This window comes from Eretmochelys imbricata, chromosome 1, assembly GCF_965152235.1.
Source record: "Eretmochelys imbricata isolate rEreImb1 chromosome 1, rEreImb1.hap1, whole genome shotgun sequence".
Lineage (NCBI taxonomy): Eukaryota > Metazoa > Chordata > Testudines > Cheloniidae > Eretmochelys > Eretmochelys imbricata.
The window spans coordinates 945263-971445 of NC_135572.1; the positions used below are offsets into that span (position 1 = coordinate 945263).

At 57.2% G+C, this 26183-nt stretch overlaps 1 protein-coding gene across 2 annotated transcripts; it reads right to left on the minus strand.

Moving 5' to 3' along the window:
- Positions 1-11520: 11520 nt before the first annotated feature.
- On the minus strand, positions 11521-17781 carry LOC144261186 (uncharacterized). Of its 2 annotated transcripts, XM_077810506.1 has the most exons (3): positions 15771-17781; positions 14411-14614; positions 11521-11991 (listed from the first exon to the last, which is right to left on the minus strand). In XM_077810506.1, exons 1-2 carry the CDS (start codon positions 17648-17650, stop codon positions 14437-14439), a joined length of 2058 nt encoding a protein of 685 aa, XP_077666632.1. In that variant the 5' UTR covers positions 17651-17781; the 3' UTR covers positions 11521-11991; positions 14411-14436. The 2 variants fall into 2 exon arrangements, with proteins under 2 accessions (XP_077666632.1, XP_077666715.1); XM_077810589.1 differs by lacking the exon at positions 11521-11991 and having other exon boundaries at positions 14418-14588.
- Positions 17782-26183: the final 8402 nt, after the last annotated feature.

Below are 26183 nucleotides of genomic sequence, written 5' to 3' on the forward strand. Positions count from 1 at the left end.
TTGGATGCTTTCAGAGAACCGCCCACAATGACTCCAAGATCTCTCTCGCGTGGTAACAGCTAATTCAGACCCCATCATTGTATAGTATACTTGGATGATGTTTTCCCATGTGCATTACTTTGCATTTATCAACATTGAATTTCATCTGCCATTCTGTTGTCCAGTCACCCAGTTTTGAGAGACCCTTTTGTAGCTCTTCACAGTCTGTCTGAGACTTAACTATTTTGATTAATTTTGTAACATCTGCAAAGTTTGCCACCTCACAGTTTACCCCTTTTTCCATGAATATGTTGAATAGGACTGGGCCCAGGACAGACCCCTGGAGGACACCACTATTTACCTCTCTCCATTCTGAAAACTGACCATTGATTCCTACCCTTTGTTTCCTCTTTTAACCAGTTACCGATCCACGAGAGAACCTTCCCTCTTATCCCATGACAGCTTACTTTGCTTAGTCTCTAAGGTGCCACAAGTACTCCTCATTCTTTTACTTTGCTTAAGAGCCTTTGGTGTGGGGCCTTGTCAAAGGCTTTCTGAAAATGTACGCTAGATCCACTGGATCCCCTTTGTCCACATGCTTGTTGACCCCCTTAAAGAATTCTAGCAGATTGGTGAGGCATGATTTCCCTTTGCAAAAACCATGTTGACTCTTTCCCAACAAATTATGTTCATCTCTATGTCTGACAATTTTGTTCTTTACGATAGTTTCAACCAGTTTTGCCTGCTACTGAAGTGAGGCTTACCAGCCTGTAATTGCCGGGATCACCTCCGGAGCCCTTTTAAAAATTGGCGTCACATTAGCTATCCTCCAGCCATCTGGGACAGAAGCTGATTTAAATGATAGGTTATAGTCTACAGTCAGTAGTTCTGCAATTTCACATTTGAGTTCCTTCAGAACTCTTGGGTGAATCCATCGGGTCCTGGTGACTTATTACTGTTTAGTTTAACAATTTGTTCCCAAACCTCCTCTAATGATACCTCAATCTGGGACAGTTCCGCAGATCTGTCACCTAAAAAGAACGGCTCAGGTTTGGGAATCTCCCTCACATCCTCGGCCGTGAAGACCGATGCAAAGAGTTCAGGGAGTTTCTCCGTAGTGGCCTTATCATCCTTGAGTCTCCTCCTGCAGCTCGCTCCTTGTTTAACGGCTTCCTGCTTCTGATGCACGTAAACAATCACTGCTGCTTCCAGCTACTTGCTCTTGGAATTGTGCCCTGGTCCCCGAGTCACAGACCTACAATCCTAGAGCTGCCCAGCCCCGCCCTCCCTGCCGCACAGCGCCCGCTGCCCCGTCTACCTCCCCCTCCCCCGCGGCTCCACCTTCCCTCCCATGCCCCGCCCCCTCCCCCACCACGTCTACCTCCCCCCACGGCTCCCCCTCCCCTGCCCCGCCACGCCCCTGCCCCTCCTGTGCCATGTCCCTCCCCCTCCCCGCCACGCCCCCCCTTCCCCCATGGCTCCCCCTCCCCCCTCCATGCCCCTGCCCCTCCCCGCCACACCCCTGCCCCTCCCCCGCCCCGTCTACCTCCCCCTCCCCCGTTAGCTCCCCCCCTCCTCCGCCATGCCCCTCCCCTATGGCTCCCCCTCCCCCTCCACGCCCCTGCCCCTCCCCTGCCTCGTCTACCTCCCCCTCCTCTCCCCCACCGACCTCCCCCTCCCCCGCGGCTCCCCCCTCCCCCATGTCTCCCCCTCCACACCCCTGCCCCTCCCCCACTCCATTACCTCCCCCTCCCCCTCCACGCTGTGAGGACGTGAGGCAGCAGGGGGGGGGAGTGTTGACCTGGGAATGTGCCCTGGGGGTGGGAGACCTGAGAGCCTGTCGTCAGAGCCAGGAGGGGGAGGGGGAGGTGACACCTCTGCCCAGGAATGTGAATGAGGCTGCAGGAGGGAGCCGGCTGGGGGGTTTAGTTCCAGTTTGGGGCTGGGTGGAGGAACACAGGGAACCCCAGGGCTGGGGTTTAAGCTCCCTGCTCCTCCAGAAGGACTTGACTGAGGGGTCCTGGTTGTACCCACAAGCTCTGTTTTGGGCTGTGTTCCTGTTGTCCAATAAACCTTCTGATTTACTGGCTGGCTGAGAGTCTCAGTGAATCCCAGGAAGAGGGGTGCAGGGCCTGGACTCCCCCACACTCCGTGACAACTGGTGGCAGCGGTGGGATGTACTGCACCCCATGAACGGCGCTTCCTGCGGTAAGTGACTGGGGAACAGTAAAACGAAGGGGGATTGACGGGGACCAGGCGTGCTGAAGATTCAGAGAGAGACGGTTTCGGGGGGCAGTTAACCCCTGGGAGTGTGTGACCAGAGAGAAGGACTTTTGCAGTAACAGGGTCCCCGGGGGGATCGCAGCGAGCGGTCCCAGGGGCGGAGGAGTCTGCAGCTCGACCCTGGCAAAGAGGTGGTGACCTCAAGAAGGACTGGCACACGAGGAGTTTTTCCTGGAAACCGTGGAAAGCTGCCCAGGCCTGCGAGTGGCCAGCAGGGAGATGTACGCTAAACGCCTGAAGAGCGACCTGGTGGAGCTGTGCAGGCAGAGGGGGCTGCACATTGGGAGGTCCACCAAGGAACAGCTGATTGCCCAGTTGGAGGAGAGGGATCGCTTGGATGACCCAATCCCTGTCCCTGAGGGAAGCCCCCCGGCGGACACAGCATGGGCCCTGGGGCCTGACCGGGCTGGGAGGGGTCAGACAGCTGCCCAGAACATCCCGAGACCCTTCCTACCTAGGCCTGGGGGAGGGGTTGGGGGAAGCCCAGCGAATACCGAGGGCACCCTGACCCCAGCAGCCAGCAGGGGATCCTCCCGGCGGAGAGAGGGGCACGGCTCAGAGAGGCAGAGGCCTCAGACCTGGCCACTGAGGGGGAACCGGGCCCCATCCCTTCCCCAGCTGCTGGTTCCAGGCCGAGTTGAGGAAAGATCCCTCCTTGCGGAAGCTCAGGGACCTGGCCGACCTCGGTGTGATACGGACCATGGGGAGAGGCTGCCAGGAGAGGTTCCTGTGGGAGAAGGGGTTCCTGTACCGAGAATGGGCTCCCCCAAGGGAAGTGGAGTCCTGTGGGATCAGGAGGCAGCTGGTGGTCCCCCAGAAGTATCGCCGCAAGCTCCTGTACCTGGCCCATGACATCCCCCTCGCAGGGCACCAGGGAATCCGGCGCACCCGGCAGAGGTTGCTACAGAACTTTTACTGGCCCGGGGTCTTTACCACGGTCCGGCAGTATTGCCGATCCTGTGACCCCTGTCAGAGGGTGGGGAAGGCCCGGGACAAGGGAAAAGCGGCTTTGAGACCTTTGCCCATCATAGAGGAGCCTTTCCAGAAGGTGGCCATGGACATCGTGGGGCCTCTCAGCAAGACGACCCGGTCGGGGAAGAAATACATTCTGGTGGTGGTAGATTTTGCCACCCGCTACCCCGAGGCAGTGCCCTTAGCTTCCATTGAAGCAGACACCGTGGCCGATGCGCTCCTGACCATTTTCAGCCGAGTGGGGTTCCCCAAGGAAGTCTTGACAGACCAAGGCTCCAACTTCATGTCGGCCCTGCTCCGGTGCTTGTGGGAGAAATGTGGGGTCCGGCACGACTGGGCCTCAGCTTATCACCCCCAGTCCAATGGGCTGGTGGAGAGGTTTAACGGGATGCTAAAGATGATGCTGAAAACCTTTATGAACCAGCACCCGCAGGATTGGGACAAGTACTTACCTCACCTGCTGTTCGCGTACAGGGAGGTGCCCCAGGAGTCTACCGGATTTTCGCCTTTCGAACTGTTATATGGCAGGAGGGTGAGGGGCCCCCTGGACCTGATGAGAGACGAGTGGGAGGGGAAGGCCACTCCCGATGGAGAGTCAGTGGTGGAGTATGTCCTGATCTTCCGAGAGAGACTGGCTGAACTCATGGGCCTGGCCAGGGAGAATCTGGCCAGAGCCCAGAGGAAGCAGAAGGTCTGGTATGACCACACGGCGCGGGCCCGTGCCTATGCCACCGGGGATCAGGTGATGGTTCTCATCTCCGTGAGAAAGAACAAACTACAGGGCGCCTGGCAGGGCCCTTCCAAGGTCATCAAGCAGCTCAATGAGGTAAACTATGTGGCGGAGCTGTCGAACCGGGCGCACCACTGCCGGGTGTACCATGTGAATATGATGAAGCCATATTATGCCAGGGGGAATGTGGTGTGGGCCGTGTGTGGACAGTGGGAGGAGCAGGGAGATGACCCTTTAGTAGATCTATTCCCTGGGACCAGAGCTGGTTCCCCCCTGGAAACAATTCCCCTCTCGGATCAGCTAAGCCCTGCCCAGCAAGCTGAGATCAGGGGGGTGCTGCATCCGTACCGACAGCTGTTTTCCAACCAGCCTGGACGCCCTAATCTGACTGTCCACCGGGTGCAGACCGGGTCGCACCCACCGATAAGATGCTCCCCCTTCCGAGTCACGGGGAAAACTGCTCAGGACCTGGAAAGAGAGGTCCGGGACATGCTGGCTTTGGGGGTGATCCAGCCATCGGCCAGCCCGTGGGCCTCGCCAGTGGTGCTGGTCCCCAAAAAGGATGGGTCAGTCCGGTTCTGTGTGGACTATCGGAAGCTCAATGCCATCACTGTATCTGATGCCTACCCCATGCCCAGGCCGGATGAGCTCCTAGACAAACTGGGAGGAGCTCGGTACCTTACCGCCATGGACCTTACAAAGGGCTACTGGCAAGTGCTGCTGGATGCAGATGCCCGGCTGAAATCGGCCTTTATCACCCCTCTGGGGCTCTATGAGTTCCTGACCCTGCCGTTCGGCCTCAAGGGAGCGCCGGCCACCTTCCAGCGCCTAGTGGGCCAGCTCCTGAGGGGGATGGAGAGTTTTGCCGTGGCGTATATTGATGACATCTGTGTCTTTAGCCAGACCTGGGAGGACCATGTGTCCCAGGTTAGACAAGTGCTGGACCCACTCCAGGGGGCTGGGCTGACTGTAAAAGCGGAGAAGTGCAAGGTGGGGATGGCGGAAGTATCTTACCTGGGCCATTGGGTGGGGAGCGGCCGCCTAAAGCCGGAACCAGCCAAGGTGGAGGTGATCAGAGACTGGCCCGCTCCCCACACCAAAAAGCAGGTCCAAGCCTTTATTGGGATGGCAGGATACTACCGAAGATTTGTGCCCCGTTTCAGCGCCATAGCCACCCCCATCACTGAGCTATGCAAGAAGGGGAAGCCAGACAAGGTGGTCTGGACCGAGCAGTGCCAGGAGGCTTTCTGGGCGCTGAAGGAGGCTCTGGTCAGTGGCCCAGTTCTGGCAAACCCAGACTTTGACAAGCCCTTTATGGCGTTCACCGACGCCTCAGACACGGGACTGGGGGCGGTGTTAATGCAGGAGGCTGAAAAGGGGGAGAGAGACACCCCATCGTGTACCTGAGCAAGAAGTTGCTACCCCGGGAGCAACACTACGCGGCCATCGAGAAGGAGTGCCTGGCCATGGTGTGGGCCCTCAAGAAACTAGAGCCCTATCTCTTCGGGCGACACTTCACCGTGTACACCGACCACTCTCCCCTGACCTGGCTGCACCGGATGAAAGGAGCCAACGCCAAACTCCTGAGATGGAGCCTGCTCCTGCAGGATTACGACACGGACGTGGTCCACGTGAAGGGACCAGTGCGGCACCAGGGGGCGCTGTGCTGTGGGGCAGGGGCTCAGCAGGGGGCGCTCTCCCCGGCAGTCGGGGGGGGGCCCAGTGCGGCGCCAGGGGGCGCTGTGCTGTGGGGCAGGGGCTCAGCAGGGGGCGCTCTCCCCGGCAGTCGGGGGGGGCCCAGTGCGGCACCAGGGGGCGCTGTGCTGTGGGGCAGGGGCTCAGCAGGGGGCGCTCTCCCCGGCAGTCGGGGGGGGCCCAGTGCGGTGCCAGGGGGCGCTGTGCTGTGGGGCAGGGGCTCAGCAGGGGGCGCTCTCCCCAGCAGTCGGGGGGGGGGCCCAGTGCGGCGCCAGGGGGCGCTGTGCTGTGGGGCAGGGGCTCAGCAGGGGGCGCTCTCCCCGGCAGTCGGGGGGGGGCCCAGTGCGGTGCCAGGGGGCGCTGTGCTGTGGGGCAGGGGCTCAGCAGCTGGGAGATGGGTGCAGGTTCCCAGGGCTGGCGCCAGGGCTGAGAACGGGAAACTTGTGGTTCACCTCGTCACGGAGAGATGGCAACTCCTGTAGCCCCGCGACCCCCAGCGCCACGGGTCAGCACCCCCCACCCCACTCCCTGCATCCCTGCCCCCTGCTGACCCCCCACCGCACCCCCTGCTGCGCAGTGCCCCCCACTGAGCGTGCCCCCCCTGCAGCCCGCCTGACTGAGCCCTCACCCCGCCCTCTGCAGCCCACTCCCCTGCCCTGCCCCCCAGAGGCACAGGGGGACGCTGGGGCCAGCTCGGGGGGGGGGCCAGGCCCGCAGCTCCGTGGGGCCGGGCCGTGACTCTGGTGCCAGAGGCTGGTTCCGGCCCGTCGGGCCCTGACCTGCCGGCGCTGGGCCTGGGGCCGGTTTCCTGGGGACCGGACCTTGGCAGCAGCCCCCGTTCCCGGCCCTGCCCACGGGTATCGCTTCCCCGAGCGGGCAGGGCGAGGCCTGGCAAAGGGCGGCTCCCGCTCCAGCCCATCCCTGCTCTGCTGCCCGCACGGCCCGGAGCTGGCCAGCGCCCACAAGCCTGGGGCAGGGAACCAGAGGGGGCGGGACCCCTCCTGGAAAGGGGTGCCGGGGATGTGTGAGGGGCACCGGCGGGGCTGGGGGGAACAGGGGGCTGCGGGTCGGGAGTGAGGGGCACCGGCAGACGTAGGGGGGCAGGGCTGAGGGGGGGGCTGCTGGTGGCGAGGGGGGGGCACCGGCAGGGGTGGGGGGGCAAGGCTGAGCGGGGGGCGGTGGGTGGGGAGTGAGGGGCACTGGCAGAGGTGGGGGGCAGGGCTGGGCTAGTGGGGGGCTGCGGGTTGGGAGTGAGGGGCACCGGCAGGGCTGGGCTAGTGGGGGGCTGCGGGTCAGGAGTGAGGGGCACCGGCAGGGCTGGGCTCCGATGCCACCCCCAGAACAAAGTTCCCCGCCTCGTTTCCGGGCCCCTCCCGGCAGGGGGCAGAGCCAGGGGGCCACAGGGGAGGGTGGGGGGGTGGGTGACCGGGACTTGGGGCTTTTCCCCTCTGGGGGGCGCCGGCCCCGATCCAGCCAGCTGCGCCCCTGGAGTTTGGTGCGGGGCGCTGCGTTCCCCGGGGGGGGGGGGTGTCTGAGCGGCTGCCAGGTGGGGCCGGGCTGGGGGCCAGGCGCAGGGCTGGGGCTCCCCCCCAGGAGCAGCTCCGCCCCCCACCCCGTCCCCCGAGACCCTGGCGCGGGCCGTGGCTCTGGGGGAGGAAGGGCCCCGCGGGACGTGCGCCGGGCTGGGGGGCCCCGTCGGTTGCGACCCGAGCCCCCACCCCGTAGCCCCGGGGACCCCGGCTGCCCCCCAGCCTAGCAGCCCCGCGAGCGGCCCCCCGTGCCGGGCCCCGGGCAGGACCCTGAGCTGAGCCGGGCTCTGGGGAGAGACGGAGAGTGAACCCCCCGACACCCCTAGGCAGGGCTGCACCCCCCGCCCCACGGCTGCGCCCCCCCCCCGGCATGGGGCTCACGGGGGGGCTGCGATTGGCCCCGCACCCGCGCTGCCCCGGCTCGCTCCTGCCCAGGAGGGGGGTGCGGGGGGGCCGCGTGGCTCCAGGGCCAGCACCCGGCACAGGCTGGCGCTGCGGGGGGGTCCGGGGGCTGGTGCTGGGGGGGGCGGTGCAGAAGGGCCCGGGCGGTGCGGGGGGGCGGTGCAAGCTCGGTGCGGGGTGGGTCAGGAGGGCCCGGGCGGTGCGGGGGGGCGGTGCAAGCTCGGTGCGGGGGGGGCCGGTGCGGGGAGATCGCGGGGGGCGGTGCGGGGGTCCGGGGGGTCGGGGGAGCGGTGCGGGGGGGGGTGCAGGCTCGGTGCGGGGTGGGTCAGGAGGGCCCGGGCGGTGCGGGGGGGCGGTGCAAGCTCGGTGAGGGGGGGGCCGGTGCGGGGAGATCGCGGGGGGCGGTGCGGGGGTCCGGGGGGTCGGGGGAGCGGTGCGGGGGGGGGGTGCAGGCTCCGTGTGGGGTGGGTCAGGAGGGCCCAGGCGGTGCGGGGAGATCGCGGGGGGCGGTGCGGGGGGGGGGGTGCAGGCTCCGTGCGGGGTGGGTCAGGAGGGCCCGGGCGGTGCAGGGAGATCGCGGGGGGCGGTGCGGGGGTCCGGGGGGTCGGGGGAGCGGTGCGGGGGGGGGTGCAGGCTCCGTGCGGGGTGGGTCAGGAGGGCCCGGGCGGTGCAGGGAGATCGGGCCGGGCCGGGCCATTGCGAGCGGGGCACCAGGGATCTGAGCCCGAAGCATCGCAGAGCGGAGCGCGGGGTGGAGGCAGGGAACCGCGGAGCGGGCCGGGCCGGGCCGGGCCGGGCCGGGAGAGGAGCCCAGCCGCGGAGAAGGGAAGGAAACGAGCTCCCTGGGCCAGAAACAGCTTCACACCGAGTGCGAGCCACACTGGCGCGCGGCCTTTCCCCGCCAGGGGGCGCCCGATCCCGCCCGGCCCCGGGCCCTTTCCCCGCCGGGGGGCGCCCGATCCCGCCCGGCCCCGGGCCCTTTCCCCGCCAGGGGGCGCCCGATCCCGCCCGGCCCCGGGCCCTTTCCCCGCCAGGGGGCGCCCGATCCCGCCCGGCCCCGGGCCCTTTCCCCTCCAGGGGGCGCCGGATCCCGCCCGGCCCCGGGCCCTTTCCCCGCCAGGGGGCGCCCGATCCCGCCCGGCCCCGGGCCCTTTCCCCGCCGGGGGGCGCCCGATCCCGCCCGGCCCCGGGCCCTTTCCCCGCCAGGGGGCGCCCGATCCCGCCCGGCCCCGGGCCCTTTCCCCGCCAGGGGGCGCCCGATCCCGCCCGGCTCCGGGCCCTTTCCCCTCCAGGGGGCGCCCGATCCCGCCCGGCCCCGGGCCCTTTCCCCTCCAGGGGGCGCCAGATCCTGCCCGGTCCCGGGCCCTTTCCCCGCCAGGGGGCGCCCGATCCCGCCCGGCCCCGGGCCCTTTCCCCGCCAGGGGGCGCCCGATCCCGTCCGGCCCCGGGCCCTTTCCCCTCCAGGGGGCGCCAGATCCCATCCGGCCCCAGGGCCCTTTCTCCTCCAGGGGGTGCCCGATCCCGCCTGGCCCCGGGCCCTTTCCCCTCCAGGGGGCGCCCGATCCCGCCCGGCCCCGGGCCCTTTCCCCTCCAGGGGGCGCCCGATCCCGCCCGGCCCCGGGCCCTTTCCCCGCCAGGGGGCGCCCGATCCCGTCCGGCCCCGGGCCCTTTCCCCTCCAGGGGGCGCCCGATCCCGTCCGGCCCCGGGCCCTTTCCCCTCCAGGGGGCGCCAGATCCCATCCGGCCCCAGGGCCCTTTCCCCTCCAGGGGACGCCAGATCCCGCCCGGCCCCGGGCCCTTTCCCCTCCAGGGGGCGCCAGATCCCACCCGGCCCCGGGCACTTTCCCCTCCAGGGGGCGCCCGATCCCGTCCGGCCCCAGGGCAGGCCAAATGTGGGCCTCAGAAATTGATGCATGTGGTTTCACCAATGCCCTGTGCAGAGGTAAAATCCTTCCCCTGCTCGCACTCACCACTCCCCTGTTTATGCAGCCAAGGGTCACATCAGCCCTTTTGGCCGCAGCGTCACACTGGGAGCTCACAAAGAGCTGGTTTTACACAATGACGTCTAAATCCTGATCAGGACCCTTGCATTGCATAATACAGCGTCCAAGACTGCGGGTCAGGTCTGCGTTGCCTGTTACGAAGGATACGTTTGGATCTGACTGTATTAAAACATTGCGTTTGCATGGGACACTCTTACCAATGCTCCAGATCAGTCGGTATGCCTGCCCTGTCCTCCTCATTTTCACCACTCTGCCAATCTTTGGGTCTTCTGAACATTTTATCTGCCGTGATTTTCTGTGTCCTCTCAGATCCTTGATGAAAATACTGCCTAGCATTGGGTCTAGAACTGATCCCTTCAGAACGCCACTAGAAACAGCCCCGTTCACTGACAATAGCCGATTAACAATTGATTTCTGAGATCTGTCAGTTCACCAGTTTTAGTCTATTTTATTTGTGCACGACTGATATTGTAGAGTGTTAATTATTTTATCTCAGAGTTTTCCCTGATATATCAAATGCCTCAGGAAAATCAAAGCCGATTACATCTGCATGGTTCCCTTGCTCAGCCAAACGTGTGCTCTATTAAAGGGATGGAATCCGGTGTATTTGACAAGACTGGCTTTGCATAAACCATGTTGTTGAATGGCATGACTTATATTATCGAATTTTTTTCTTGAACTAATTCCATACCAGCTTTTCCATTGCTTCCTAACCTTCGCAAATCTTTGTTTTAAATAGTACCTTAATTTTTTTTTAATACTTTACATATAACAAAGGAATTTCCCTAAAACTTTTCTAGGATTCCTTTTGTTCTTAATATACTTAATAACCTCCTTTTTGTAATCCTCAGCCTGCCAGCTTTGGATTTTCCCCTGATGTCTTCAGTGTCCCTTATCAGTTTTCATAACTTCCGTTATGTGTTGCTGGCTATTTTCCCTTTTCCCCATTGATATTGTTACGAACACTCCTCCTGGTGCATGATGTGCTTGCTTTTAGACAATGGTGGGCCCCAAACCAAAATGGAGTCACATGTGCTAATTTTTCCTTAACAATATACATATATCTTCCCCACCCTAATTACTGCCTTCACTTTGCAACTGGACCGGCTTTTTAGCCAAAGGTTTTCAGCATCTTGACGGAGCAATCATGCCTTTCTTGCTATCTCATGATCTCTTTTTAAAAAACACTCTCAATTTGCATTCCCATTTTTTGTCTAATTATTTCCTTCCAATCAGTTTTGATGAGAGTTTTCCTCAGCTTTGGGGAATTAGCACTTTAAAAGCACCAAGTGTCTATAGAAAGTACAGGTTCGGTGTTCTTCTCTGTTTCTCCATTTGAATGTAATCAGTTCCGTTCTTTATTTTGCTGTCCTCTATTATATGCCCCCTTGTTTGTCTCTTCTCTAAGCAGCCTCAGACTTTTCAGTCTGTCCACATATGGCAGCCTCCCCATTCTCAGAGCCTGTCTTGGAAATCCCCTTTTTATTTGCTAGATCATTTATAGAGACCAGGTAACCAAAACTGAGCACATATCCAGAGCAGGTTAGTTTCCATTCCATTCCAAAGGCATCCAGATATTGTTTTTCTTTTGGCCACTGCTGTGAATGAGCGGGTGTTTCTCCGGAGCTGTTATCAGTGATGCCCAGGCCCTTTCTCTGAGGTGTTTTCTAGTTGGGATGTTTCCCCTGGCACGTCTTGGCAAAGGTTTGGGTTTTCTCTCCTCTCATATTTTAAGCAACCAGATGAAAAATGGGAACTGCCTACATGGATTCTCTAGCCTGGCTTTCATTGTGTTAAGGAACAATGATTGATAACCAATATTCACACTCGTGTTTCCTGTTGGCGCCTCTTAAGGTTTCCCCACTAAGACATGTAAGAATTATTGATGCATGGAGCATCATCATATATTGAATTGGCATAAGAAGGGTCAGTTGTTCAAAATTCATTTATTTAAATAATAAGAATGTCATTTCTCAGTGTATGAAGAGCAACCAATCTACTTCACTCGCGAGAACAGTCTCTGCTAGTGTATGTAGTGTCTCATATTCACATTGTCTTTCCATCTAGGCATTTGTAAAGCGACCATCACCCTGCACCCTACGGTACACGCAGGAGACACCGTTCTGCCTCAGAGTTGGACACGTTCTCCCTGCCTCCATGTCTGATTCCAGCACAACCGACTTCACCAACCCCTCCACCTTCATCCTGCTGGGCATTCCTGGCCTAGAGGCGGCTCATGTCTGGATCTCCATCCCCTTCTGTGCTATGTACACCGCAGCCGTGTTGGGGAACTTCACCATCCTGTTCATCGTGAAGACAGAACCAAGCCTCCGTGGGCCATGTACTATTTCCTCTGCATGCTGGCCGTCACCAACCTGGGCCTGTCCATGTCCTGCCTCTGAAAAAAGAAAAAAGAAAAGGAGGACTTGTGGCACCTTAGAGACTAACCAATTTATTTGAGCATAAGCTTTCGTGAGCTACAGCTCACTTCATCGGACGCCTGCAGTGGAAAATGGTAAGGAACTTTTTAAAATGGGGAAAGAAACTTTCCCTTTATCTGTTGTTCTCGGGCTGCAGGGACTCGGGCAGCTGTGCTGTACGCAGCGTCAGCTGGGGCTGATTACAGCCCATCGCTTCTGCCTCCAACCGACTTATCTGGAGCCCCAGCTATGTACGTAAAACTCGGGAATGGCTAGAAAGACGCGATCAGGGCTTGTGGACACCTCTGTGCTAACCACAGATGCTTTTGTTTGCTTGTAACCTTTAAGCTGGACCCCCAAGAAAGCTAGTTTGGGTGCTTGATTTTTGGAATTGCTCTTTTAAAATCTAGCAAAAGCCTAAGGTCCAGATGGATTTTCTTCCTTTTTGTTTTTAATAAAATGTACCGTTTTGAAGAACAGGACTGGATTTTTGGTATCCCAAGAGGCTTGTGCAGGTTGTTTGATTAGCTGGTAGCCACAGCTGATTTCCTTTGTTTTCTTTCTCTGCTCTTCCCCGGAGGGGCAGGGGTGAAAGGGCTTGAGGGTGCCCCACAGGGAGGAATTCCCAAGTGCTCCTTCCTGGGTCCAAGGGGTTTTTTGCATTTGGCTGGTGGCAGCATTTACCAAGCCAAGGTCAGAGAGAAGCTGTAACCTTGGGAGTTTAATACAAGCCTGGAGTGGCCAGTATTAATTTTTGAAATCCTTGTGAGCCCCCATCTTCTGCACTCGGAGTGCCAGAGTGGGGATTCAGCCTTGACAGGGGCCTTTTCCCTCTAGGGGACACCGGCTCTGATCCAGCCCCCGGGCTGGCCACTGGGACACAACCCTTTCCTCTCTAAGGGTCTCAGGCTCCCATCCATCGACAGGGCCGGCCACTGGGACATGGGGCCTTTCCCCACCCATGTCCGGCCACTGGGATATGGGGCCTTTCTCCTCTCGGAGGTGCCAGCTCCCATCCAGCCCCAGGGCTGGCCGCAATACTCCTTTTCTTTTTGTGAATACAGACTAACACGGCTGCTACTCTGAAACCTACATTTCAAGGATGATTTTAACTAGTTGATTCTGGGAAACTTTCACGGGAGAGTGCATCAGCCACTTCGTAAGGAACTCCTGAAATGTGTTGGATGTCAAAATCAAAATCTTGGAGAGCTAAACTCCACCAAAGAGGTTTCTTGTTATTTCCCTTGGTGGTATGCAACCAATTCAGCTCAGCATGGTCGGTTTGCAGGTGGAAACGCTGTCCCCAAACATAGGGGCGTAGCTTTTCCAGAGTGTAGACAATGGCGTAACATTCTTTTTCACTGACTGGCCAGTGGCTTTCCCTCTCAGACAGCTTCTTGCTGAGAAACATGACAGGATGCAATTCTTGATCTGGCCCTTTCTGCATTAAAACTGCTCCCACACCATGCTCGGACGCATCTGTGGTTACTAGGAACGGTTTGTCAAAGTCTGGGACCCTTAGTACAGGGTCAGACATGAATGTCGCTTGAAGCTGGTTAAAGGCCTTCTGACACTCTTCAGTCCACTGAACGGCATTTGGCTGTTTCTTTTTGGTTAGGTCTGTCAGTGGGGCGGTGATTTCGCTGCAGTGCAGTACAAATTGCCTGTAATATCCGGCCAAGCCTAAGAAGGATTGAACCTGTTTCCTTGACTTTGGGACAGGCCACTTTTGGATAGCATCCACTTTCACCTGTACGGGGTTAATAGTTCCTTGACCCACCTGGTGTCCAAGGTAAGTCACTCTGTTTAGGCCTATTTGACACTTCTTAGCCTTAACAGTTAGTCTTGCCTCTTTTATGCGCTTGAAGACTTTTTGTAGATGCTCCAGGTTTTCTGCCCAGGAATCTGAAAATATGGCCACATCATCAAGGTAGGTGACTGCATATTCTCCTAATCCCGCTAGGAGACCATCTACAAGTCTTTGGAAGGTGGTGGGGGCATTTCGCAGCCCAAAAGGGAGGACATTAAATTCATACAGCCCGAGATGGGTGGTGAAGGCTGACCTTTCCTTGGCGGATTCATCTAGCGGTACTTGCCAGTACCCCTTGGTTAAGTCCAAGGTAGAGATGAACTGGGCCTGTCCCAGTTTTTCTAATAGTTCATCTGTGCGTGGCATTGGATAGTTGTCTGGGCGAGTTACAGCATTTAGCTTATGGTAGTCCACGCAAAAACGTATCTCCCCATCTGGTTTGGGAACTAGAACCACTGGAGATGCCCATGCACTTTCAGAGGGGCGGATTACACCCATCTGTAACATATCCTGGATCTCCCGTTCTATAGCAGTTTTAGCTTAAGGAGACACCCGGTAAGGTTGGACCCTAATTGGGCGAGCATTACCTGTGTCAATGGAGTGGTATGCCCGTTCAGTCAGTCGCGTAGCTAGTGCACAGCTCCTGGATCTGCTGTCCCTGCATACGCCCAAGGGTCATGGAGAGGTTCACTTCTTCCATGCCACCAGCACATTTCCCTTCGTAGTAGACACCTTGGGGCCACTCAGCGTCGTCTCCTCCCTGGGCTGTAAACTGACAAACCTTTAACTCTCTGGAATAAAAGGGCTTTAGAGAATTAATAGGGTACACCTTAGGCTTTCGATTGGAGGTGGGGGATGCAATGAGATAATTAACAGCTCCCAGGCGCTCCTGGACCGTGAATGGCCCTTCCCACGATGCTTCCATTTTATGGGCCTGGAGCGCCTTTAAGACCATGACCTGGTCTCCTGCTTTGAAGGAACGCTCTCTGGCATGTTTATCATACCAGGCTTTTTGCTCTTCCTGAGCATCTTTTAGGTTTTCTTTTGCAAGGGCTAAAGAGTCGCGGAAGGTGTTTTGAAGGTTGGTTACAAAGTCCAGAATGTTAGTTCCTGGAGAAGGCGTAAACCTCTCCCCTTGCTGCTTCCCCAACTGTAATGACCCCTTAACCTCACGGCCATATACAAGTTCAAATGGTGAAAACCCTAAACTGGGATGTGGTACAGCTCTGTAGGCAAAGAGCAACTGCTGCAACACTAGGTCCCAATCATTGGAGTGCTCATTTACGAATTTACGTATCATGGCCCCCAAAGTTCCATTAAACTTCTCCACCATGCCATTTGTTTGATGGTGGTAAGGAGTGGCAACCAAGTGATTTACCCCATGAGCTTCCCAAAGGTTTTCCATAGTTCCTGCCAGGATATTAGTCCCTGCATCTGTGAGGATGTCGGAGGGCCAACCTACCCTGGCAAAAATGTCTGCTAGTGCCTGGCACACACTTTTAGCCCTGGTGTTGCTTAGAGCTACTGCTTCTGGCCATTGGGGGGCAAAATCCATGACAGTCAGTATGCCCTGCTTTCCTCTGGGTGTCTTTTTACAAAAAAGGACCCAGAATATCCACAGCTACCCGCTGAGATTGAACTTCAGTGATGGAGAGTGGCTGGAGAGGGGCTTTGACCTGCTCTTGGGGTTTTCCCACTCTTTGGCACACCTCACAAGACCGGACATAAGTAGAAACATCCTTGCCCATTCCCTCCCAGTGGAATGACCCCCCAAAACGGTCTTTGGTCCTGTTCACCCCAGCATGGCCACTCGGGTGATCGAGGGCTAAGCTCAAGAGCTTGACCTGGTACTTAGTTGGAACTACCAACTGTCTCTGAGGATGCCAGTCTTCCTGGTGTCCACCAGAAAGAGTTTCCTTGTATAAAAGTCCCCTTTCTACAACAAACCTGAATCGATCAGAAGAGCTGAGAGGCAGTGGTTTGCTCCGTGCTGCCGTCCAAGCTCTCTGGAGGCTTTCATCTGCTTCCTGTTCGATCTGGAACTGTTCCCTTGATGCTGGAGACATCAGTTCCTCATTGGATTGTGGACCTGGGCTTGCTCCCTCTGGAAGCGATGTAGGGGATGGGGCTGTTTCCGTTGACTGGGAACTGCTCTCCGCTGGGGCACTATGTTGGTGTTCAGGCTCTGGCTGAGCCTCTTGTGTAGGGTTATCTGCTGCTGCCAGGGCAGGCTCAGTGGTGCCCTCTGGTATTGGAGCTGTAGACGGGGTTGCAAGTGCTGGACTCAGGGCTGGCAATGGGTCTGGTGTTGGTTGCTCCGCTGGTTCCGGTTCAGGTACTGGCTTTCGCTGGGTCTCTGGGGCTGGATCCACTACTGCCATTGCAGTTGTTGGCAGGGGATCCGGTTCTACCACCTCCATCTGGGTCTCTGGTAACACAGACGGGGCCCTGTTAGAAGGCTCAGGAAGAGGGATAGGTGTGGAAGCTGGCTTTGTCTGGCTGAAGTTGACCATTCCCACCTTCTTGGCCAGCTTCACATGGTTGGCCAAGTCTTCCCCCAGCAGCATGGGGATGGGATAATCATCATAGACTGCAAAAGTCCACGTTCCTGACCAACCCTTGTACTGGACAGGCAACTTGGCTGTAGGCAAATTGAAAGAGTTGAACCTGAAGGGTTGAATCGTCACTTGGGCCTCTGGGTTGATTAAGTTGGGGTCCACTAAGGATTGATGGATAGCCGACACTTGTGCTCCGGTGTCCCTCCACGCGGTGACCTTCTTCCCGCCCACACTCACAGTTTCCCTCTGCTCCAAGGGTATCTGGGAGGTAACTGGGCCTGAGGACCTCTGGGGTGATCCCGGTCCAATGAACTGTAATCTGTTGGGGTTCTTGGGGCAGTTGGCCTTTACATGCCCCGGCTCGTTACATTTAAAACATTGTCCAGCTGACGGGTCACTGGGGCGAGGCGGGTTGCTGGAGAACGGGGTGGCGGGACGATAAGGTGGCTGGAGGGTTCTTTGGGAGGTAGGTGGGGCCTTGGGCGGCCCCCGGTAATAGAGTGTGATCTGGGGTTGTCCCTTCTGGTCTCCTCTCCAACTGCAACCAGTTTTCTTCTTCTCTGCCACCTCCACCCATCTGGCTCCAATCTCTCCTGCCTCGATTACAGTTTTGGGCTTCCCATCTAGGATGTATCTTTCTATTTCCTCAGGAACACCCTCTAAGAACTGTTCCATTTGCATTAGGAAGGGCAAATTTACTGGAGATTCAACACTTGCTCCTGATATCCAGGCATCCCAATGTTTCACAATGTGGTAGGCATGTCGGGTAAATGACACGTCTGGTTTCCACCTTAGGGCTCTGAACCGCCGACGGGAACGCTCAGGTTTTAGCCCCATTCTGACTCTCGCCTTGGATTTAAACAGGTCATACTTGTTCATGTGGTCCTTAGGCATTTCAGCTGCCACCTCAGCTAAGGGTCCACTGAGCTGTGGCCTCAGCTCTACCATGTATTGGTCGGTAGAGATTCTGTACCCAAGGCAGGCCCTTTCAAAGTTTTCTAAGAAGGCCTCAGTCTCATCGCCTGCCTTGTAGGTGGGGAACTTTCTGGGATGGGAAGTGGTACCTGGAGAAGGATTGCTAGGGTTTGTTGGGATATTCTGCTGAGCCTTTGCCTTGTCCATCTCCAGTGCATGCTTCCTCTCTTTTTCCTTCTCTTCCTCCATGTGCTTCCTCTCTTTTTCCTTCTCCTTCATAGCTCTCTTGTGGGCAGCTTCCTCTGCCTCCACCCTGGCTTTTTCTGCCTTCACTTCCAAGTGCCTTAAGGCCATCTGTCTATCATGCTCTTTTTGTTTCTCTTCAGCTTTGAATCTGACCAGCTCTCAGGGCCGGTGCAAGGAGGTTTCACGCCCTAGGCAAAACTTCCACCTTGCACCGCCCCCCCACATGGCAGCTCCCTGTCCCCCCCTCTGCCCTGAGGCGCCCCCACCGTGGCAGCTCCCTGCCGCCGCCCCCCCCTCAGCCTGGGGAGCCCCCCCACGGCAGCTCCCCACCGCCCCCTCCCCCCCCTCGGCCCGGGGAGCCATGTGCAGCAGCTCCCCGCCCCAGGTCACCTCTGCTCCGCCTCCTCCCCGAGCACGCCGCCGCTTCTCCCGCCTCCCAGGCTTGCGGAGCCAATCAGCTGTTGGCGGCAAGCCAGGGAGGGAGAGAAGCAGAGCGGGGCGGGGCTCAGGGGAGGAGGCGGAGCAGAGGTGAGCTGGGGCAGGGAGCGGTTCTCCTGCGCGCCCCCACCCCCGTTACTTGCTGCAGGCAGCCCTCCCCGCGCCCCCCTGCCCCAGCTCACCTCCGCTCCACCGCCGCCCCCAAGCACTTGGCGCCCCAGGCGACCGCCTAGTTTGCCGCGTGGTTGCACCGGCCCTGCCAGCTCTAGTTTATTCGCTGCTTCGCTGGTAGTCATTTTCCTGCTTTCTTGTGCGTAACTCTAGCTATACCGGAGAGTTCGGAAAAAAACAAACAAAACAAAAAACTTGTGAATTTCCCTGCAGGAGGTTGACTACCCTGCCTTTAGGTAGAGAAAAACCCGGCTCAAAAAAGAAAAATCCCTTTGTGAAAAAACGAACACCTCAGTCTCCAGGTAAATAGACAGAAAACCCTCTAGCTGCTCTCAGCTTAAAAAAACCCCTCTTCAGGTCTGTGCTTTTGGTTCAAAATGATCCCACCGCTCTGCCACCATGTCAGGGTTCCCTCCCCAAACTGAACTCTGGCGTACAGATGTGGGGACCCGCATGAAAGACCCCCTAAGCTTATTCTTACCAGCTTAGGTTAAAAACTTCCCCAAAGTACAAACTTTGCCTTGGCCTTGAATCGTATGCTGCCACCACCAAGTGCATTAAACAAAGAACAGGGAAAGAGCCCACTTGGAGATGTCTTCCCCCAAAATATCCCCCCAAGCCCTACATCCCCTTTCCTGGGGAAGGCTTGATAATAATCCTCACCAATTGGTACATGTGAACGCAGACCCAAACCCTTGGATCTTAAGAACGATGAAAAATCAATCCGGTTCTTAAAAGAATTTTAATTTGAGAAAAGGTAAAAGAATCATCTCTGTAAAATCAGGCTGGAAAATACTTTCTAGGGTATTCAGATTCAAAACACAGAGGATCCCCCTCGGGGCAAAACCTTAAAGTTACAGAAAACAGGAATAAACCTCCCTCTTAACACAGGGAAAATTCACATAAAACAAAAGATGAACTAATCCACCTTGCCTGGCTTACCTATACTGGTTGCAATATTGGAGACTTGGATTAGGATGGGTGGGAGAAGATGGATTTCTGCCTGGCCTCTCTCAGTCCCAAGAGAGAACAACCACCTAAACAAAGAGCACAACAAAAGCCTTACCCAACCAAGATTTGAAAGTATCTTGTTTCCTTATTGGTCCTTGGGTCAGGTGCCAGCCAGGTTAGCTGAGCTTCTTAACCCTTTACAGGTGAAAGGATTTTGCCTCTGGCCAGGAGGGATTTTCTAGCACTGTATACAGAAAGGTGGTTACCCTTCCCTTTATATTTATGACACCAAGTAATCTGAAGGAGACCACAGTATCCCAGCCTTCCGCAGACTACACAATGGAGTGCTTCTCTGCCACACCCCACCCTTCTTCTCCAGTGCTCGCTGCTTCTGCCCAGTCTGGACTCCGATTCAGACCTAACGTGGATATTGGCCACTCACAAGCTTCGTCCGCACCCTGCTGCGAATTGCCTTTTCCTTAGAACTCCTCCCTGCGCGCCCGCCTCTCTCTGCCTCTTGACTGGAGAGTGCAAGCTCTGCAGGGCAGGGTGTAGGCAGCCGGGTTCAGTGGTTCGAGCCGGAAGCAGCCAGGCCTGAGGGATTAAGCCGGAGTCGGTAGCCGCAGTCCAGAGCCCAGGGTCAGGCTAGAATCAGTAGCCAGGAACCGCAGGGCTGGGCAGGGTGCAGAAGTGGGGACCAGGAGCAAGGCAAGGGCCATCTGGGCAGCAGATCTGGGATCTGCCGAGCACACAGACGATTTCCTGCACTCTCTCCCGGCTTAAATAATCGGTCTGGGCCAATCAGAGTTCGCGGGAGGGGCGGCGTGGGTGTCACTTCCTGCCGCGGCTGGGTGGGGCTCTGCTGAGGCTGTCGGGGGCTGGCGTGAAGCGCTGCCTGCTTGGAGCTCCGCCGACCTGGGCTCAGGTCTCGCAAATCCCCACCGTGGGGATGGCGTAAATACGGTGTCGCACCTGGAGGGGTGTGCGCAGCAGGCTGCTTCCAGCCCTCAGGCCTCCGTTCCGCCGCCTCGTCTGGCGCCCGGGAGGTGCTGCCGTGCAGACGGAGGGGCCGCCGGTCGTGGTCCCTTTCCCCCGCCCTGGCCTTCCCGCAGTGGGTGGCAATGCCGGGCCTTCCTGCTGCCATGGCAACGATCCAGCCTGGGCCCCGGATCTTGGGGCTGGACGTTGCTCCCTGGGCCTCTCTGTGCAAGCCCCACTGCCTGCAAGGGGAAGGGGAAGGAGCCGGCTCCGTCGCAGCCAGACGTTGCAGCTGGGGCCCGACCGCAGTCACGCTCCCCTCTGGCCACTTTCACGGTCACGGGATTTTAAAAAGCGTACCTGTCATGCTGTCGGCTCCTTAAATCTGAAAGGTCACGGTGCTGTAACTGGAGGGCCCTGACCCAAAAAGGAGTGGTGGGGGTCACAAGGTTATCGTGTGGGGTGGGGGGTCTGCGCGGCTGCTGGCTGGGAGCCCAGTGCAGAAGGCCGAGACACCGTCAGCCGCAGCCCGGCAGGACGCAGGGCACCGCACAGGGTCGCCGGCCTCGCTTCTGGGCTGCTGACTCCAGAGCTGGGCCCTCAGGCAGCAGCCGCCGCGCTCCAGCCACCCGGCTCCGAAGGCAGAAACGCAGAAGGAAGGGTGGCGATGCCGCGACCGCCCCTCAAATAACCTTGCGACCCCCCTGCAATCCCCTTTTCGGTCAGGACCAAACATGCCAAACCCGTGAGAAAAACACAGAAACTGGGCTTGTTTCTGGCTTAATTGGCTTGTGCGTTGCTTGTTGGCTAGTTTTTGGCTTGTTGCTTCTTTTATTTTGGTTGGCTCCCGGCGAGGGGGGACAAGGGGGCAAGCAGGGGTAAGCAGGGGAGAGAGTCGGGTGCAGAGCAGGCCCACCACAGTCCCAGACTGCACGCGGGGGGCTCTAGTCCCATAGAGTGTTGGGCTTCCCAGGGACTGGCTTGTTTTGGCCTTGTTTTGAAATGGGATTATCTTGAATTCTGGCTTATTGTGAAAGTCCGGGTGCTTATTTACTGCATGAAAGTTGACAACTGTGGTCAGGACCTCCAATTTGAGAAACGCTCGTCTCCCCCGTGAAATTTGTATAGTGTACGGGAAAAGCACACACATGACCAGATTTCACAGGGGGAGACCAGATTTTACGGTCCGTGACATGTTTTTCCTGGCCATCAGTTTGGTAGGGCCCTAATTATTGGCTGGCTTAGCTGCTGCGATGCCAGCCACATCAGTGAAGATGAGGCCAAGTTTAGTCTGCCCTCATGTTGGCCAGGCGTGGTTAAACCCTGCGGGGACCTAATGATTACAGCCATGGGCAGCAGGTGAACCCCTGCTTTGTGGAGGCTAGCCCCCCGTCCCTGCCCCTTCTGCCCAAAGGCCCCAGCCCCACATGCCAGCACCCCAAAATCCTACCTTCCTAACAGGAGAAGCCCTGAGGGGCCCCCCCATGACCGGAGGAGCCCTGGCCCACCCGCCCCAGCCATATGGGGCCAAGCCACCAGCCCCCCCGATATACTGCCACCACCCCGAGCACTGGGCCCATCTGCCAGCCCCCCCAAGTGCCAGGCTGGCCTCAGCACCACACTGAGCTACCAACCCCCGTGCCCCTGACGACCCTCACAGCTGAGCCACTGCCCCCCCACCAGCACTGGCCCAAGCTGCCAACCCCCCAAGTGCCAGGCCAGCCCCCCCACCAGTGCCGGCCCAAGCCGCCAGCCCCCCCCCCCCCAGTACTGGCCTGAGCCGCCAGCCCCTGCAAAGTACTGGCCCCCTGGCCCCCAAAGGCTCTCCGCTGGCCAAACCACTGGCTCTCCGCGTCCCTCCTCACTCCCCCGGCCCCGAGGAGGAGGAGGGACACGGCGAGAGCCGTGGGGACCTCCGGAGGTGGGGGTGGAGTGGAGGAGCTGCAGGCAGCGGGGGCCTCGGGGATGGGGTGGGGCTACTGTGGCCCAGGTGTCTGGCAGCGGGTCGGCCGCAGTGCTGAGTCTGCCCTGGCCTATTCTACCCACCGCCCGCGATCACAACTGGATTTTGTGGTGCAGACGCACGTCTAAATTGCCTGACAGGGTTCCTGGCGAAGCGTCCTTCCTCAGCACTGCCCCGAACCGCTGTCTCCCCAGCTCCGCTTTGTTAGTCATCGTCCCAGTCTCGGTGTCTTTAATTAGTCACCTGCTTCCGTGCTGCTTCTTCTGCTCCTCTGCTGTGCGTGTCCCTTGTAGGCTCTGTCTGGTTGATTTCCTTGTCGCGCCGAGGAGCCCAGACTCCACGGCAGTATCCAGCCGTACGAAGAGGAAGCGCCGTTTCTCTGGCCTCGGGCGATAACCCTCTGCGGGCAGCCCTGGGGCCCTGCTCACGCTGCGCACTTCTGCCTGGTAAGCCTGGTGATAGCAGATAAGAAACTTGGATGGGAGGCAGCTGCGGCTTACGGCCGAGGGCGGGTGTTGCTGGAGATGTGTCTGGGGTCTGGGACGGCGGCGGTTCCTTCCACTTTGCATTCGGCCTGAGACCGGAGGCGTGGAACCGTAGAGGGGGCTGATTTGGCTAGTGGTTTGGGTGATTTATAGGAGCTCACAGCTGGGTGACAAACTCACCCCCAAAGGAAACCTTGCACTCAAGCAGAAATGTTTATGCACAGCCACTCCTGACTGCCCCAGAGTGTCCCTCGGGTCTCTGGTCGAACGAAGCTGCTTCCTCCCGCTCCGCCCTGTCAAGAAAATGCAAAACCCTAGAAAATGGACAGTGGGGGAGGGGTAAATCTCAGCCTTTCCTCTGCTCCCAAGTGAGTTGACAGCTTGGACAGCAGCTGGGCGACCGGAAAGAGCTGTGGAAGTGACCCAGCTACCTGTGAAACAGGCTAGATCCTCAGCGGCGTGAGCCAGCGTCGCTCCTGTGGAAGGATGCTTGCTTATTGACACCAGCGGGGAAGCTGGCCCGTAGCATTTCTCTCAAACGTCATTTCCCTCCAATAAGAGCCAAATGTTAAGTCTCCACTGAGCTCCAAAGCAAGGTGCCTGGTGCGGTCTCTGTCGCCCTGAGCTCCTGTTTCACACTGTAGTTATAAAGACCATCTCTACATAAGCTTTTCTACAAGTTCAAACACTCTCCTAACAGCCAGCTCACTTCCTCCAGCTCTTTCCCTCTCCTGCTATTTGTTTTAGCAAGCCAGCAGGGTAAGAGATTTCACAGACCTGCTGAAAATGTAGAGAAAGTCCATGGCTTGGGTCTGGCAGCAGCCTTAATTCTTCTGCATATAATTCCATCAGCAGCTGCATGCAGCAGAGCAAAATACTCTGCTGCATGCAAAATGGCTGCCAATGGAAGGGGTTTGAAATGCTGAAAACCTCCCGGTGCCAATGGGATTTCAAAGCCATGGAATTAGAGGCCTGTCTGCCATAGCTAATGCTGCTGCCCCCCTACCCCCCTCGCTGGTGGACTAACAAAATTCCTGTTTTATTGTGTCTGTCTGCAGCACAAAGCTGGCGCCTGAAAAAGCAGCTTCCCTGAAGAGCTCTGAGCTCATGCACAGCCGGGAGAAACTGGAGGCGTCTCATAAGGAGAAGAGCTTGGATGCCCTGGATGGCAGGTGAGCTCTGAAATGGTTTGGATTTGTAGGGTCTGATGCCAGATTAAAGTCTGGAACCATGTTGGTTGTGATCAGCTAATTAGTTCTCTGACACGCACAAGATGGGGTTTTCTTTTCACTACTGATTGTGAACAGCTTCCCGAGATGTGCTGGCCCTCTTAGTGCAGCATATCTCCCCCAGTGTGACCACATCGCCTCTTCCTCTCCCAGGGACGCAGCCACGTTCCTGCATGTTACAGCAGCAGCATGCTGAGGACAGAGCTCCTGGTCTAAGTCCTTAGGGCTGTCTGGGCTGGATGTGGGGAATTTCTTGGAATGGGGAGTGGTACCTGGAGAAGGACTGTTAGGGTTACCTGCTGGACCCAGTTTAGCCCTTTCCAGCTTTATGTGTTTTACCTCTAGCTCCACCTCCAAGCGCTTCTCCTCTCTGCTCTCTTCCTCCTCCAAGTGCTTTGCCTCTCTTTCCTCTTCCACCTCCAAGCGTTTCGCCTTTCTTCTTGCCTTGCTTCCAACGCCAGGGCTGGCCACTGGGACACGGGGTCTTTCCCCACAATGGGGTGCCGGCTGTGATCCAACCCCATGGCTGGCCACAGGGACATGGGGCCTTTCCCCTCTTTGAGGCACCAGCTCCCACCCAGCCACAGGGCTGGCCATTGGGTCACAGGACCTTTCCCCTCCAGGGGGTGCCGGCTCCCATCTGCCCTCAGGGCTGTCCACTGGAACACTGTGATGGGTTGGATCACAGAAACCCTCTTTGGGACTGCCACCTGATGTGCTTTGACTACCTCTGAGTCTGTTTTCCCTGCCAGCTTAGGACTTCAGTACCCTGCCTTGTTGAGCCAGACACACTAGCCTGCTACAAACCCATACCCAGGTCTGAACAATGTCCCCCAAAAGGCTGCAGGCTTAACTGAAAACAGCTTAAGAAATGTTCCTGTCTCCAACGCTCAGATGCCCAGCTCCCAGTGGGGTCCAAACCCCAACTAAATCCTTATTACTCTGTATAAAGCTTATACAGGGTAAACTCATAAATTGTTCTCTCTCTACAGCACTGATAGATATGCACAGCTGTTTCCCCCCTCCCTCGGTATTAATACATACTCTGGGTTCATTAATAGGTAAAAAGTGATTTTATTAAATACGAGAAGTAGGATTTAAGTGATTCCAAGCAATAACAGAAAGATGAACTCTCACCCTCAGAGATGTTCCCGTAAGCTTCTTTTACAGACTAGTCTCCTTCTAGTCTGGGTCCAGCAATCACTCACACCCCCTGTGGTTATTGTCCTTTTTCCAGTTTTTTTCAGGTATCCTTGGGGGTGGAGAGGCTATCTCTTGAGCCAGCTGAAGACAAAAACAGAGTGGTCTCTTGTTGGTGGAGACCCCCTCCTCTCTCCCATGCAAAATCCAGCTCCAAGATGGAATTTTGGAGTCACATGGGCAAGTCACATGTCCATGCATGACTCAGTTTTTACAGGCAGCAGCCATCACCCACATGCTGTCTTGAATGTCTCCAGGAAGACTTCTTATGTGGATTGGAGTGTTCCAATCTCCTTCCTTAGATATTTTTAAGGTCAGGCTTGACAAAGCCCTGGCTGGGATGATTTAGTTGGGGATTGGTCCTGCTTTGAGCAGGGGGTTGGACTAGACGACCTCCTGAGGTCCCTTCCAACCCTGCTATTCTATGATTCTATACCATTATGTGCCAGCAATGCCCCTCTGCCATGTACATTGGCCAAACTGGACAGTCTCTATGCAAAAAAATAAATGGACACAAATCTGACATCAGGAATCATAACATTCAAAAACCGGTAGGAGAACACTTCAAACTCTCTGGCCACTCAGTAAAAGACTTAAGGGTGGCAATTCTTCAACAGAAAAGCTTCAAAAACAGACTCCAACAAGAAACTGCTGAGCTTGAATTAATATGCAAACTAGATACCATTAACCTGGGTTTCAATAGAGACTGGGAGTGCCTGGGTCATTACACATATTGAATCTATTTCCACATGTTAAGTATCCTCACACCTTCTTGTCAACTGTCTAAATGAGCCATCTTGATTATCACTACAAAAGTTTTTTTTCTCCTGCTGATCATAGAATCATAGAATATCAGGGTTGGAAGGGAACTCAGGAGGTCATCGAGTCCAACCCCCTGCTCAAAGCAGGACCGATCCCCAATTAAATCATCCCAGCCAGGGCTTTGTCAAGCCTGACCTTAAAAACTTCTAAGGAAGAAGATTCCACCACCTCCCTAGGTAACGCATTCCAGTGTTTTACCACCTTCCTAGTAAAAAAGTTTTTCCTAATATCCAACCTAAACCTCCCCCACTGCAACATGAGACCATTACTCCTCGTTCTGTCATCTGCTCCCACTGAGAACAGTCTAGATCCATTCTTTTTGGAACCCCCTTTCAGGTACTTAGAATCATAGAATCATAGAATCATAGAATATCAGGGTTGGAAGGGACCCCTGAAGGTCATCT

Excerpts from the sequence above, each read along its gene's own strand:
- LOC144261186 (XM_077810506.1), bottom strand. The coding sequence starts at position 17,650 with ATGGCCTTAAGGCACTTGGAAGTGAAGGCAGAAAAAGCCAGGGTGGAG. Across the intron at positions 14,615-15,770 it reads AGCTCTTCTGATCGATTCAG|AGAGTTAAAGGTTTGTCAGT; the intron begins GTTTGTTGTAGA and ends CTTTTATTCCAG.